At 35.9% G+C, this 14,307-nt stretch overlaps 1 protein-coding gene across 3 annotated transcripts in view; it reads left to right on the top strand.

Moving 5' to 3' along the window:
* LOC105492696 (enhancer of polycomb homolog 2) overlaps positions 1-14,307 on the top strand; it is a 142,472-nt gene that overhangs the window by 102,463 nt on the left and 25,702 nt on the right. For all 3 annotated transcript variants that reach the window (XM_011759929.3, XM_011759930.3, XM_011759931.3), the window contains 2 exons: positions 6,122-6,328; positions 13,629-13,777. In XM_011759929.3, coding sequence (XP_011758231.1) covers positions 6,122-6,328; positions 13,629-13,777 — 356 coding nt within the window. The remainder of the gene's footprint in view (positions 1-6,121; positions 6,329-13,628; positions 13,778-14,307) is intronic.

Consider the following 14,307-nt stretch of genomic DNA (forward strand, 5'->3'; position numbering starts at 1 on the left):
TCTTTTCAACTTGTATACTACTTAATATCCCTGTAGTATTGAATGATGTTGACCAGGACATTTTCCTGATTATTTTATTCTTTCTTCATCTCCTCTTTATCTTCAATGTTGATATTTCATTTGTTATCTGTCCCCTGCATTTTTTCATTTATCTTAAGCTGCTAACAGTTTTTTGCTGGTTCCCAAATCCATACCTGTACCTACCAAGCTCCAGAGCTGGATTTCTAGTGGAACCTTTCCACCTGAGCAAGTATTTAAAATTTAACATTTCCAGACCTCCTTTGCCTCCCCCAGTTTTGCTCTCTGATATGGTTTAGATTTGTGTCCCTGCTCAAATACCATGTCAAATTATGATCTCCAGTGTTTGTGGAGGGCCTACTGGAGGTGATTGGATCATGAGAGTGGGTTTTCTCCTTGCTGTTGTCATGATAGTGAGTTCTCACAAGATTGTTTCACAAGACCAATTCACAAGATTGTTTCACAAACTTGTTCTCACAAGAATGTTTAAAAGTGTGTAGCACCTCCCCCTTCTCTTTCTTCTGCTCCCACCACATAAGACGTGCGTGCTTGCCCTTCGCCTTCCACCATGACTGTAAGTTTCTTGAGGCCTCCACAGCCTGTACAGCCTGCAGCACTATAAGCCAATTAAACCTCTCTTCTTTATAAATTACCCAGTCTTAGGTAGTTCTTTATAGCAGTGCAAGAACAGACTAATATACTCTCTTTCTTAATTAATGATATCATTTTCGTCTTCCATCTAGTTGGCCAGTTTGCACTTTAGTGCTGACTTCTTTAAAATCATCCCAAACATCACTAAATCAAACCAGTTTTTTGTTCCACAATGTTACGCAGGTTGAGTATACCTTATCCAAAATGTTTAGGACCAGAAATGTTTTGGGTTTTAGATTATTTCACATTTTGGAATATTTACAGGTATATAATGAGATTTGGGGATGGAACCCAACTCTAAACATGAAATTTATGTATGTTTCATATATACTTTATACACACAATCTAAAGGTAATTCTTTTTACAATATTTTAAATAATTTTGTGCATGAAAGAAAGTTTTGATTGCATTTTGATTGTGACCTGTCAAATAATGTCAGGTGTGGAATTTTACACTTGTAGCATCATGTTGGGACTCAAGAAAAATGGATTTTGGAACGTTTCAGATTTATAGATTAGAGCTGCCCAACCTGTATTTGTTGCCTGTACCCTGTTCCCTTATTTTTATTATTTTTCACCTGGACCACTGCTATTCTGCCACCAGCTATTTTATTAAAAATTCATCTTCTTAAAAAAAGAAAAACTTCAATAGCTTCCACTGTCTATAAAGTGAAATCCGTACCTCCTGATTCCAGCCATGCTGAACTGCTTTCTGGTCCTCTAATGTACCATGCCTTTTATGGCTCTACGTTGTTCCTTCTGTCTGTAATGCCAGGTCCTATATTTCTAATAGTTTTTAGTAAAATTATCACCTTGGGATATAGACTACATGTTTACTAAGACCATAGTCTTATTTGCTGTTCCAGCTATAGTCCTCGTGCTGGTGGTGTTCATAGTACCAGCGGCAGAGGTTTCCCTACTAGATCAGTTCTGTGGCCTGGTTTTAGGCATTATGGCTTCCAAGCCTGATTCACCAATACTTCTGAAGATGTAGAACTATCCAGTATCTTGTAAATAAATTCCATCTGTTGCTTGCAAATAGAAACTTTGACTGATACATGTTCTCAACCTTCATTGTACTTACAAAATTCAAATTAAAAGCGCCTAAAACTCAATATAATAATCACATCATCAGTTTTTTTTCATCATGCAGAATTTTAGTTGTTTACTTGATACTGCATTATTGATTATGCTGTGGCTGGGGCAGACCACAAGCAGATGCACCAAATCAGTGTGGCATTTAGGAAAATGTGGTTCTCATGTGCACTAGGAACAAGTACATTTTTACATGGGAGAGGGTGCCTCCTGTATTTTTTAATTAGTATGTAGCGTGTTGAAATGGATATGTTCTTTACTATGATGTTGAAGTATTTGTATATTAAAAATGAAATTTGGTCTAGATCTTTTGAAGCAGTTCCAGTGAACCCCATCACACAAATTTTAAAACTACCACACCATGCTCCAATGTATGTGTACATGTATTTTATAATTACGTTATATAAAGTTAATGAGCAGTCAGATTATAAAAGTAATTTGAATTTATGTCTTCCATTTCATCTCATTTAAAGTGTTGTCTTATTCAGATTTGTTTTAACTTTGTATTATGAAAAGATCAGGGGGGTCATTCCTATGACTGCAGAGGTTAGTTTCAGCATTAGCGGTCTATCAGTATGTAGTTAGAATTGTCTCCTAAACGGCAGATTAATAGAATTCTTGACAGTTTTTAAGACCTTAGAAGGTTATTCATGGAATTGAAGAGATCTTTTTTTGTGTGATCATTTTATCATTCTAATTTCCTTACTCTATTTGTGGTTCAATGTGGGTTAGCACTGTTGAGAATCAGAAAACTATAGTGGAAAATTTAGAGGAAGAAATGAATTGATAAATCCTTCTAAAATAGTCATCTCAAGCATGAAGATCGTAAGTGTTTTAATGGATTAGTATCACCCTTCTGTGGGAGAGAAAAGTATTTTATTTAGCTGTATAGCATTAGCAGTCTTAGAATTTACACAGCTATTTTCTTTTTTGATGTAGACATATGTCCCTTTAAAAAAAAGTAGCACATGATTTATGTTTGAGCACTTACCGGAAGACAGGAGAACTTTATAACTCTACCAGTCTTTGTTGTTGTAGTCTGAAGACCTTTTCCATTTTCTGGGTCTTTGAAGAAGATAATGTTTTTGCCTTAATTTAATTTATGCAGAATACTTAAAATGTGTAACTATGTATATTTTGATTTCATTGAATGCTGATGTTTTCATTTCAGATTGGCTTGCCGTAATTTTGTGGCATTGTGTAAATTAGGGGTCATTTGATAAATAAGATGTTTCCAGTATTATCTATTTAGAATCATATTATAATTTCACTGTGTTGGTTTTGAGCTGTGGTCATTCATTCTTGAAGAGTGTAAAGTAAAACTTGTGTAGCAAAGAGGTGTTTACTTATCAACCCTGAACACAATATAGGCAGTCCCAGATGGAAATTTGTCCTGCTCTGCCCTGTATCTTATTATAGTAATGCTCAATTCCAAAGTTCTCACGTTGTTCTCTTACTAATTTTGTGTTTGTCTTACCTTTATTGCCATGTCATGAGTTTCTTTAGGTAGCAAATTCATCTTAAAGTTTTTTCCCTTATCTTTCACACATTCTTTAACCCATTAATGGGCTGATGATAATTTTTAATAACTTCCTAGTTGACTGTTTTGTAAATTAAATTACTGCTTAACTCAATGTTTCATAAATTAAAATACATTAATTTTTACGTATACTTCATTTATGTATTCAAAATATATTTATTGAAATTGCTAGACTACAGATTTTGTTGATTAACAAACTAAGTGGTCCTTGTCCTCACAGAGCTAGTAGCCGTCTAGAAGAAAAGCCTATATGGTAGGATACTTTTTTTTAATCTCCCCATCCCTATAATAAGTAAATAATGTAAATCAACTCAGAGCTATCTTGGAAATAATAAATTTACCAGACCCTTTTGCCAGTTAAGTAGCTGGTTTCTACTGCTTTTTAGTGAGTGAAGTACATGCTAAATGATGGAACATTTTTATTTTTAATTTTTTTAGAAGTAGGGGTTCTCAGTATGCTGCCCAGACCGGACTTGAACTCCTGAGCTTAAGTGACTCTCCCGAGTAGCTAGGACTACAGTTGCATGCCACTGCATCTGGTGCTAAATGACAGAACTTTTTTTGTACTGTATAAAAATAGTGAGGTTGTGATTTCGCAGATTTTTAATCATGTGACATAATAATATGTGACAAGTAGCTCTTCCCCACTCACATTGATGCTGTACCCACAATAGAGATACAGTGATACTAGTTGCCTCAGAGTAGCTAAAGATAATTTTTGCAGAATTATTAAAACCAAGATTACTCATAAAATAGAGTCTTGCTGTATAACAACATACAGCAGTGAACTGAAAAAATAGTTAACACTGGAAAGAAATATCAGAATGTTTAACTGTAAAGTGTGTGTTGAATTCTTGTTACTTGTGATATAAAGAGGGCTTTTAACAACACGGCAATACACATTGTAAGCTGGAGCAAGAAGCACCAGAGAAAGAAATCTGAGCAGGTGTTTTAATTTCAACATACCATGCAGGAGCATAGGAAGCAGTGTTAACCTGAGTACTGTTATATAAGAAACTCATTACTGTTCTGCTGATTGGTGGAAAGAGCTCTTATCCTTCTCCCCATTCTGAGGTTACTTTAAGCTCTTGATTTAATAGTGAGGATAACAAAATTTTATCAAAGATGAAATGATCAAGAAGCCGAAGCACATGTAACACATCACAGAATTGTTTCCCTTGGCCTCCAGAACACATGAGAACTGCCTGTGATGCTGTCAGCACAAGGTAGAATTTTATTAGATCTAGAAAGCTCTGTTCTTATTCTACCACTGTTGTTGTAGACTGGGGTTGACATCACCATTCTGGAGAACTCCAGCTAACAGTAGAAAGTTATCCACTTAAAGGTGGATGTTTGGAAATACTGGTTCTTATGAGTGTGGTCTTATTTTCCAGACTCTGGCTATCCACTTTAAGGACCAAATGCAGCCTCTCAAATGTAGTTAAGCTACCTCTACTAAGACATTGGGTAACCATAGAATGGCCACTTACTATTTTAATGCATTCAATGTATTGTGACATGGACTAGAATACTTAAGTTGACATTGTCATTGTATTCTCTTCCTGTGGTCAAACTGGGCAGACAAATTACAGTAAGAAACTGACTAATTAATTCTAGAAATCGTCATCATAGCACTTGAAGTCCAGTGATCAGTGCCTTTATTCCATGAAGTTATACCAACACAAGAAATTATGAGAAATTTATTTGGTGAATTTTGACTTCTTCAATAGACTTCATACAACTTACAGGTCAATTTTTGTATTGATCTTATAATTTCAATGAGATAAATTTTCTCTTCATTTCCAAGTACTAGGGAAACATTTCTTGGGAAGTATCTCAGCTTCTGAAAATGAGCCTTCATCTCTAAAATAATACAAGTAAAAAGATTGGGATAGCATCACTTCAGCGAGACTTCCCAGCCCTGAAATGGCATGGTCTTTTTCTAATGTTTGCTGTAAATGGATATGTGTAACCCCCATTCCATCCTACTAAAGCCGATTATCTTATCTGATCTCAAGGTGCAAGGCAACAAATGTGACCAAGCAAATGTTTACAGCCTTAATTTGAGATGTGTCAGCATTATGCTGGCTGCATTGAAAAAGAGGTAGGTCCCTGAAATACCAGCATTAGAGCTCCTAAGGGAACCGTCCTAGGGCCACTGTCCCAGGAGATGACATTGTCATTAGCAGAATGTGTTAAGAATAAGGATTTTCTAGTACTTAACACTTGGATAGAGGAATTATTTTATATGTCACTGGTACAAAGAATTCAAAATTGCATAATGTTGAAACTTCTGGAAACATGCTAAGTTTGTTTTTATAATCAATTCCAAAAGAGATATATTATAGTAAGTTGCAATATATTCGAGAATATTCATCTTTTATTTTGGAGGCACATAAAAAGAAACCCCCATACCTTCTACTTTCTATAGGAAAACAAACAAGCTAGTAGACTTGAAAACTGATAGATCCTCAAATGTGTATAATATCAGAATTTTGAAGGATCTTGGATGTCTTCTAGTCCAAGACTTACCTGAGGGATAAATTTATTATAGTCTTCCAAAATATCATTAATCCGGCCTTCTTAAGTATTTTCAGTGATACAACTCACTACCTCTCAGGGAAAAATACTAATTTTTAGATAAATCTCCAAATTAATGATTCCTTCATTAAGTTGAATTGAATTGTGTCTTCACCTACCATAATATTATCTGTTTGTAGTTATTCGAACTGGTCACATTTTTTTCTACAGCCATAATCTAACTTTTATTTCTTTTTGCAAACATTGTAACCAATGACATTTTGTATTTTTCATTTAGCTTGTAACACTTCAAGAAGCAAAACTGCTGCTAAACGAAGATGATTACCTTATTAAAGCTGTATACGACTACTGGGTGAGAAAACGTAAAAACTGCAGGGGGCCATCCCTCATTCCTCAGATAAAACAAGAGAAAAGAGATGGCTCTACCAACAATGACCCTTATGTTGCCTTTCGGAGAAGAACAGAGAAAATGCAAACTCGAAAGGTAATGTGCAAATTAGGTTTCATTGAAGGTAGCTTAATAGTATTTAAGATCAATAGTTTTTTTTTTTTTTCTAGTAACTTGAATAATTTGAACATAATGGGAGCTAATGGCATTGATGACCTTCTATAAGAAATACTACTTTTCGTCTGACCCGTGGTCAGACGCATTATCCTTTGCGCCACTGGCCCACCACAAGAAATCCTACTTTTCAGTAGCTTCTATTGGTCAGTTGTTTATGCTGTTTATCTGCTACCTATGCCTTTTATAAAGGTATTGATCATACCATTTTATGCTTGCAGTTAAAGTGATATGAGGAATTTTGTGTCCTTATGCACCTTGGAAGTTTTGAGCTCTTCAGTAAACTAAATACTCTATCACAGATCTGCTGTGTTTGGGAAGCTGTAACTTGAAATAATACTACTATTCCTTGTTGCTCACTTGAGACCTTACAGTTCCTTGGAAACCATATTGTAGTTCTTCCAAGTGAAAATGGACCTTGCTGCCTCTGGCTACTATAGGGTCGTGGGAAGTAGAGAAGGGTTCATTTTCAACCCTGTTCTGCAAACAGTCAAAGGTAGCAGTGGAATCTTTCTCCTTTTCTGAGTTGTCAGTTGTGTTAGATTTCAAATTGATGAGCTTGTTCCCATCTGGCTTTCAGAAGCAGTATAAAGCAGAATTTTAAGTAAGAGAAACAGGATCTCATACTGTTAAATGATATGGTATAGAGGAAAGCACTATTCTAAAGGCGTATTCACTGTCTTCCATTTCTCATGATTAATAGTAACCCCACACATAAGTATCAGGAACATATAAATGTAAAATAATGAATTATAATGGAAGCCAAAGCATTTTCTGTGGATTCTCCTAACATTGAAAGCTTGTCCTTGTCAGCTGTTAATAATGTAACAGCTGTGAAGCATGACAGCTGCCAAGGATAGTGTATTTTAGGAGAAACTCTCTTCCTGGTTAATAACCAGAATTTCTATAATTCTTGAGGATGTGATTTTTTTTAAACATTAGAGGATGGATTTCCCAAGTGTAGATGACATTCCCTGACCCAGACTTGAGTTTTTAATTTGGCATTCTGGTTCTTAGCTAAGGGAATCTGTAATATTTTACTTTTCTAAGACTGAAATGAGATAAGTTCATAAATACGGTAAGACTTTATAAATGTGGACTATTGGACATGAGGAAAGAGAGGTTTATCTAAATCATTAGAAAAACCTGAACTATGAATCGCTTTTTGAAAGCAGTATACAGTCATGTGTTGTATAACATTTCGGTCACTGATGGACTGCATATATGATGGTGATCCCCTAAGATTATAATACTGTATTTTTACTGTACCTTTTCTATGTTTAGATATGTTAGATACACAAGTACCTACCTTATGTCAGAGTTGTCTACAGTATTCAGTACAGTAACACGCTGTACAGGTTTGTAGCCTGGCAGCAGTAGGCTACACCTTCTAGGTTTATGTAAGTACACTGACATTTGTGTAACAAAGAAATTGCCTAACAACACATTTCTCAGATCTTTGTTCATTTATTTGTTTAAGAGACTGGATCACACTGTATTGCCCAGACTGGTCTTGAACTCTTGGGCTCAAGCTGTCCTCCCACCTTGGCCTCCCAAAGTGCTGGGATTACAGGCATGAGCCACCACATCCAACCCCTCAAATCTTATCTGTGTCAGTAAGCAATGCATGACTGTAATTAATTTCAGATATATTGCAAAACAGACCGTTAGCAATGCCTTTTGAAGGAAAACTATTATTGGACTTCCTTTAGTGAATAGGTATGGAATACTTAAGATTAGCAGTATTAATTGGCATATTGACAATATTTTTTGAATGTTAAAATATGTTTTATTCTTCTTTTGTTCTTACCATTAGAGAATTGCTAGTAACTGGTTCTTGTGTTTAGGCATTTCTTTATTTTGTGGTCACTAATACAGGTTTTCCTGACACTCTGATTCCTACCCTTTCTCTTGTTTGTTTTTCCATTTTCCTCTGCAAAGAGGTACATTTTCTTTTCTGATGCTCTTTACTTTTTATTCCTTTTGTTTTCAGTGGTAAGACCAAAGACGATTCCCTATCATGCTCACCGTTGCTAGTTAGAAATGTTTATGTGTTTTGAAACGAGAAACATGGGAAAGCACTCAAATAATGATTACTCCCTAGGTGTTCAGGAGGTGGCAAGCATTGGGGTATGCAAAAATGAAGACAACTAACAAAGGATCTCTGTTTTCTGTTTCTACAAACTCAGAAACACTTGTGTAGTTGATGCAAAGGGCAGTAAAAGGTCTTCTGAAATATTTGGCTGTCTAGAATTTAATTTTAAGTCGCTGAACCGATATTTAATTAAGGAGCATGTGAATACTTGGGGGCATTCTTAAATGAGATAGTCTTAAGGCACCAGCATGTCTGAATGCACCGATTGGGAAATCCTGGATCAGCATATACATTTAATATATTTAACCACATAGATTCAACTCTTAGTGTCTGTGCCTTCTGTCCTCCCTTTGTAAGGCCCAGAAGAAGTAAGATAGTTAAGAGAGGAAATTCCCAGGGTAGTGGTTGTCAGTTCTAGCTGCACTATATAACAGTCACCTGTGAATCATCCTTGGTCGTGAAAAGATGTACAGTTTATTCTGTAGTGTAACAATTTGAGAATCACTTCCCTAGAGATTTGGCAGCAAGTACAGAACTGTAATATGTAACTGTATTAGGGAGAAAGGAGATGGCCCTGAGCAGAGATGGTTGTGAGAAGGAGTAAAGGGGGCAAGCGGATTTGGATACAGGGAAGAGGGCCATCTTAGAAGGATAGGAAAAAATGTTGATATGAACTTGTGATTTTTAATACTGATATAGTTCAAAATAGATATAGATCTGTGCGTATATGTACATACACATATTACATACATGTTTCCTAGTTCTGTTCACCGAGAGTCCCTGGAAGCAGTGACACCCAGTAGAAATGGGCATGCCTAGCATGTAGATGTTGATTTTAAATACTGTTTTTTGGCTGGGCATGGTGGTTCACGCCTGTAATCCCAGCACTTTCAGAGGCTGAGGCGGGCGGATCACCTGAGGTCGAGAGTTCAAGACCAGCCTGACCAACATGGAGAAACCTCATCTCTACTAAAAATACAAAATTAGCCCGGTGTGGTGGCGCACACCTGTAATCCCAGCTACTCAGGAGGCTGAGGCAGGAGAATCGCTTGAACCCAGGAGACAAGTTGCAGTGAGCCAAAATTACACCATTGCACTCCAGCCTGGGCAACAAGAGCGAAACTCTGTCTCAAAAATAATAAAATATATAAAATAAAGTAAAATAATATAATAAAATACTGTATAAAATAAAATAAATCTGTTTTTCATTAAAGGGAACTAGGGCTCCTTAGGAAAATTATCCCAGGTCTAGGGCTGGGAAAATACAAAGATAAGCCTGGAACACACATTTTGTTATACGAGAAAATAAGAATATGATTGAAGAACATTGGAGCCATGCCAGAAGGATGCAGGAGCCAGCTTGAAAGGGGACTCCACTGATAAGAGCTGGGAAAGTTTGAGCATCAAAATAGATTATGAAAGTAATGGATTCCACCCCTTACAGTAACCCATGAGTCCATACTGATGTGGGTGAGTGGGTGGGTATGGATGAATGAATAGACAGCATTTCCTTACAGTAGATTTCCAAACCTGTAAATGTTGGAAGAATGATGGAATTACAGTATCAATATTTGGCAACCACCATAATAATATAGATAATTGTTTCAGGCAAAAGTTAGAATTAATGGTTATTAAACTTAAGGGGGGAAGTTTGATGATTAAATAGTGTTTCTGTAGTCCTACAGCATACTTGTTAATTAATTAATTAATTTTTTGAGATGAAGTCTTGTTCTGTTGCCCAGGCTGGAATGCAGTGGCACAATCTCGTCCCACTGCAACCTCTGCCTCCTGGGTTCAAGTGATTCCCCTACCTCAGCCTCCCAAGTAGCTGGGATTACAGGCACTTGCCACCACACCCGGGTAATTTTTGTATTTTTCGTAGAGACGGGGTTTCACTATGTTGGCCAGGCTGGTATTGAACTCCTGACCTCAAGTGATCTGCCTGCCTCAGCCTCCCAAAATGCTGGGATTGCAGGCATGAGCCACTGTGCCCGGCCTAACATACTTGTTAATTTAAAGGGGAAAAATAGTATTTGACTAGGGCAACCTGGGAGATGCCATCTTAATCAGGGAATCGAAGTTAGTATCAGCGGTAATGGAACAAATAGTATCTTTGACCTCCTGATATGAGAGGGATACAATACCACTTTTGTGGTAGTTGTACCAAAAATACATAACCTGAGTTTAATCATGGAAAAACATTAATGAAACCCAAATTGAGGAATATTCTACAACATAGTCTCTAGTCTTTGAAAATACTAAGATCGTAATCACTGAAAGATACAAAAGACAAAGATAAGGAGATTAAATTACAGAAGATTAAAGAAACATGACAACCAAATGTGGTTTTTAATATGGAGTCAGATCCTAGACCAGGAAAAAATTTATTATTGTTATTGTTGTTGTTGTTGTTGTTATTATTATTATGTTTAAGACGGAGTCTTGCTCTTGTCGTCCAGGCTGGAGTGCAGTGGCCCATTGTCTGCTCACTGCAACCTCTGCCTCCTGGGATCAAGCAATTATCCTGCCTCAGCCTCCCGGGTAGCTGGGATTATAGGCGCCTGTCACCACACCCAGCTAATTTTTGTATTTTTAGTAGAGACTGGGTTTTACCATGTTGGCCAGGCTGGTCTCGAATTCCTGACCTCAGGTGATCCAACCGTCTTGGCCTTCCAGAGTGCTGGGATTACAGGCGTGAGCCACTGCGCCTGGCCAAAAAATGTATTCTTATAATAAAAGTTGTTATCTTACTGATGTCCTTATAACAGTAACTGTATTTTTTTGCTGTAAAGCACATTAGTGGGACAATTGTTGAAATATGAATAAAGTTTATATGTATAAAGAAATTAAGTAATAAGATTATATTAATGTTAATTTCCAGAGTTTAATAATTGTACTGTGGTTATATGTGAATATCATTTTTTTTGAAAATATATATTAAAGTATATAGGGATAAAGGGGCATTTTATATCTTCAGATTCTCTTGAAATTTTTCAAAAATAGTGCTGCTGATACTTTCTAGATGTGTGTGTTTCTATTCATACATTTATATGTATACACATATAGAGAGATAAAGCAAATGTAAAACATTAACCTTTAGAGAATCTGGATGAAGATATATGAGAATTCTTTATACTGTTTTTGTAACTTTCTAAGTCTGAAACTATTTCAAAACAAAAAGGGTTTTTGGTTTTTCTTTGTGTGTTTGTTTGTTTCTTTTAAAGGTCAAGACTGGGGAAAGGAAAGTTAGGAACGGTGATTATTTGGGCATAAAGAGAACAGAGGCTGGGAGCAGAGGCTCATGCCTGTAATCCCAGCACTTTGGGAGGCCAAGGTGGGCGGATCATTTGAGGTCAGGAGTTTGAGACCAGACTGCTCAACATGATGAAACCCTGTCTCTTCTAAAAATATAAGAAGTAGCTGAGCATGGTGGTGGATTCATGTAATCCCAGCTACTGAGGCTGAGGGAGGAGGGAGGCTGAGGCAAGAGAATCGCTTGAACCTGGGAGGCAGAGGTTGCAGTTAGCTGAGATCACGCCACTGCACTCCAGCCTGGGCAATAGAGTGAGACTGTCTCACACACACATACACACACACACACACACACACACACACACAAATGCAAAACAAGATACGAGTAAGACAGGATAGAAGAGAAGTCAATGAGGTACACTTACTGAAGAGGGGAGCTGTATAAAAGGTTCTGGTGCACTTTTGAGTATTACTCAGCTGCCAGCTGGTGTGTAACCTCGTATTATTATCTGCCTTACGATTCTGTATATCTGTTTTCTGTCTGTCATCCTTACTAGATTCTAAGCCTTTTGAGGGTAAGGGACATGTGCAATACCCTGCACAGTATAGGCACTTTAATAGTTACTGTTGATAATACTGATTTATTTAATTGAAAGGTATTATTGCTGCCTATTTAAAAAAAATGCTTAAACATATGCTTTAGATTTTACCTTTTGTCATAGTAATGAAGGAGAAAAAGATGAATTTTTTTTAATTACACGAAAGGATGACTTATTTTTAATATTCGATGTGGAGTACCATAATGGGACCTAGTATAGGTTATTTTTAACATATGACTATTATTTTTCAAATGCAGGAAATTATACACAAAAGAAAAACAGTATAACTTTGACTTTTTCTCAATTGTTATTTTCTCTTTTATAATCCTCCAATATGAAACCTCTGATATTCTTTAGGTTTTTTCTAATGTCATTTCGAATTATTAACTCAAGGAATGAATGATTGCTTAAGTACAGTTCACTCTGGCATAGATTGGAGGGGTGGTAGTGGTCTACTTTTAAACAAATAGTTCCATGCCTAATAGTAAAGTGAGAAATCTGTGGATGTTTGATTTAACAAAATAGTTTACGTTAGTAATAATTTTATATACAAATAGATGCCGCTAATTACAAGTGAGCCTTTTCTAGTTATGTAGCAGGGCTTTCACTTTGTATAATAATTAGTTGAAAAGCTAATAGTGTTCTGAAATTCAGTATTTTTGCTAAATTTCTTTTCTACTCAGCAGTGGGGTGTTACATTATATTGAAAAATGACAATCCGATTTCTTCAAATGGTTGTTATCCTACTTCCAGTTTTCTGAGTTTCTGAAGTGAAGCTTTACTGGTCATTGTTCATGTTCACATAGTAGTACAGAGTATCATACCATCCAGCCCCCAGGTACAGAGCTGGTGATGGATGGATGAATGTATGGGGGGACTCATTTTGACTGTTACCTTGATCTGGATAGAACTGTTCCTCTCTGTCATTGGAAAATACTTTCCTACACGCTGAATGCACTACATTTTCCAATAACAGATTTTGTTTCAGGTGAATATTTTTTGTTTGTTTACGTTGAAATTATCTCCTTATGCCATTCTACCTTTTCGACAGCTGGCAACATTTTTTCTCTGAGTATTTATCGAGAGATACTTGCTTGTACTTATATTTTCAGAGTTAAATAGATAGAGGTTATCTTACATAGGTTGCTGTTCAGATGATTTTTTTTAACATTTTACTTTTATAGGATGAATTCAGGTCTGATAAGAATTTATTGAATAAAGCCGGAAATGTAGATAACTGGGTTGTTTATTCTTCTAAAATTATTATTTTTAATAGAATCGTAAGAATGATGAAGCCTCGTATGAAAAGATGTTGAAACTGAGACGAGAATTTAGTAGAGCCATAACAATTTTGGAAATGATTAAGAGAAGAGAGAAAACAAAACGAGAATTATTGCACTTAACCTTAGAAGTTGTGGAGAAAAGGTAACATTGCGCCTGTTAAAACAGTAAAATGACAACTTTACCAAATGATGGGCAAAATGAACCAAAAGATTTTTAGGGGGGATCAGGTTAAACTTTATGACAGTTGATATTGATTCTGTAAGAATTTATAGTTTTTAAAGATTTGTGGTTACTAGTTTTTCTTTTTATAGATTAAGTTATCAATTTGGATTACAGATTTTGGTAGAGTTTTGTGTATACTGTAGATCCTATACTTAATTTTGTTTTGGCAGAATCATTGAATTTTATTTAGAAAAGAACTCTAGTGATCATCTTGTTTACTTCTCCGTATTAAAGTTTCTATTAAGTAAAATCTGAGGGAAATGAGTATTGATTTTATTTTCTGAGTAGGTAGACATTTTTTGTTTCAACTCCTTTTAGAAATGTGTTCTCTAATATAGTATATTTTCCTACAAAATGAAATAGACTGAATGAAAACAGAATTTTGTGTGATTCCTGAAGTAAGCATTCTAAACATTTCTTAGTGCTTGATTATATAATATATGTAAGAA

The sequence above is a fragment of the Macaca nemestrina genome, chromosome 11, assembly GCF_043159975.1.
Source record: "Macaca nemestrina isolate mMacNem1 chromosome 11, mMacNem.hap1, whole genome shotgun sequence".
NCBI classification, from domain to species: Eukaryota; Metazoa; Chordata; class Mammalia; order Primates; family Cercopithecidae; genus Macaca; species Macaca nemestrina.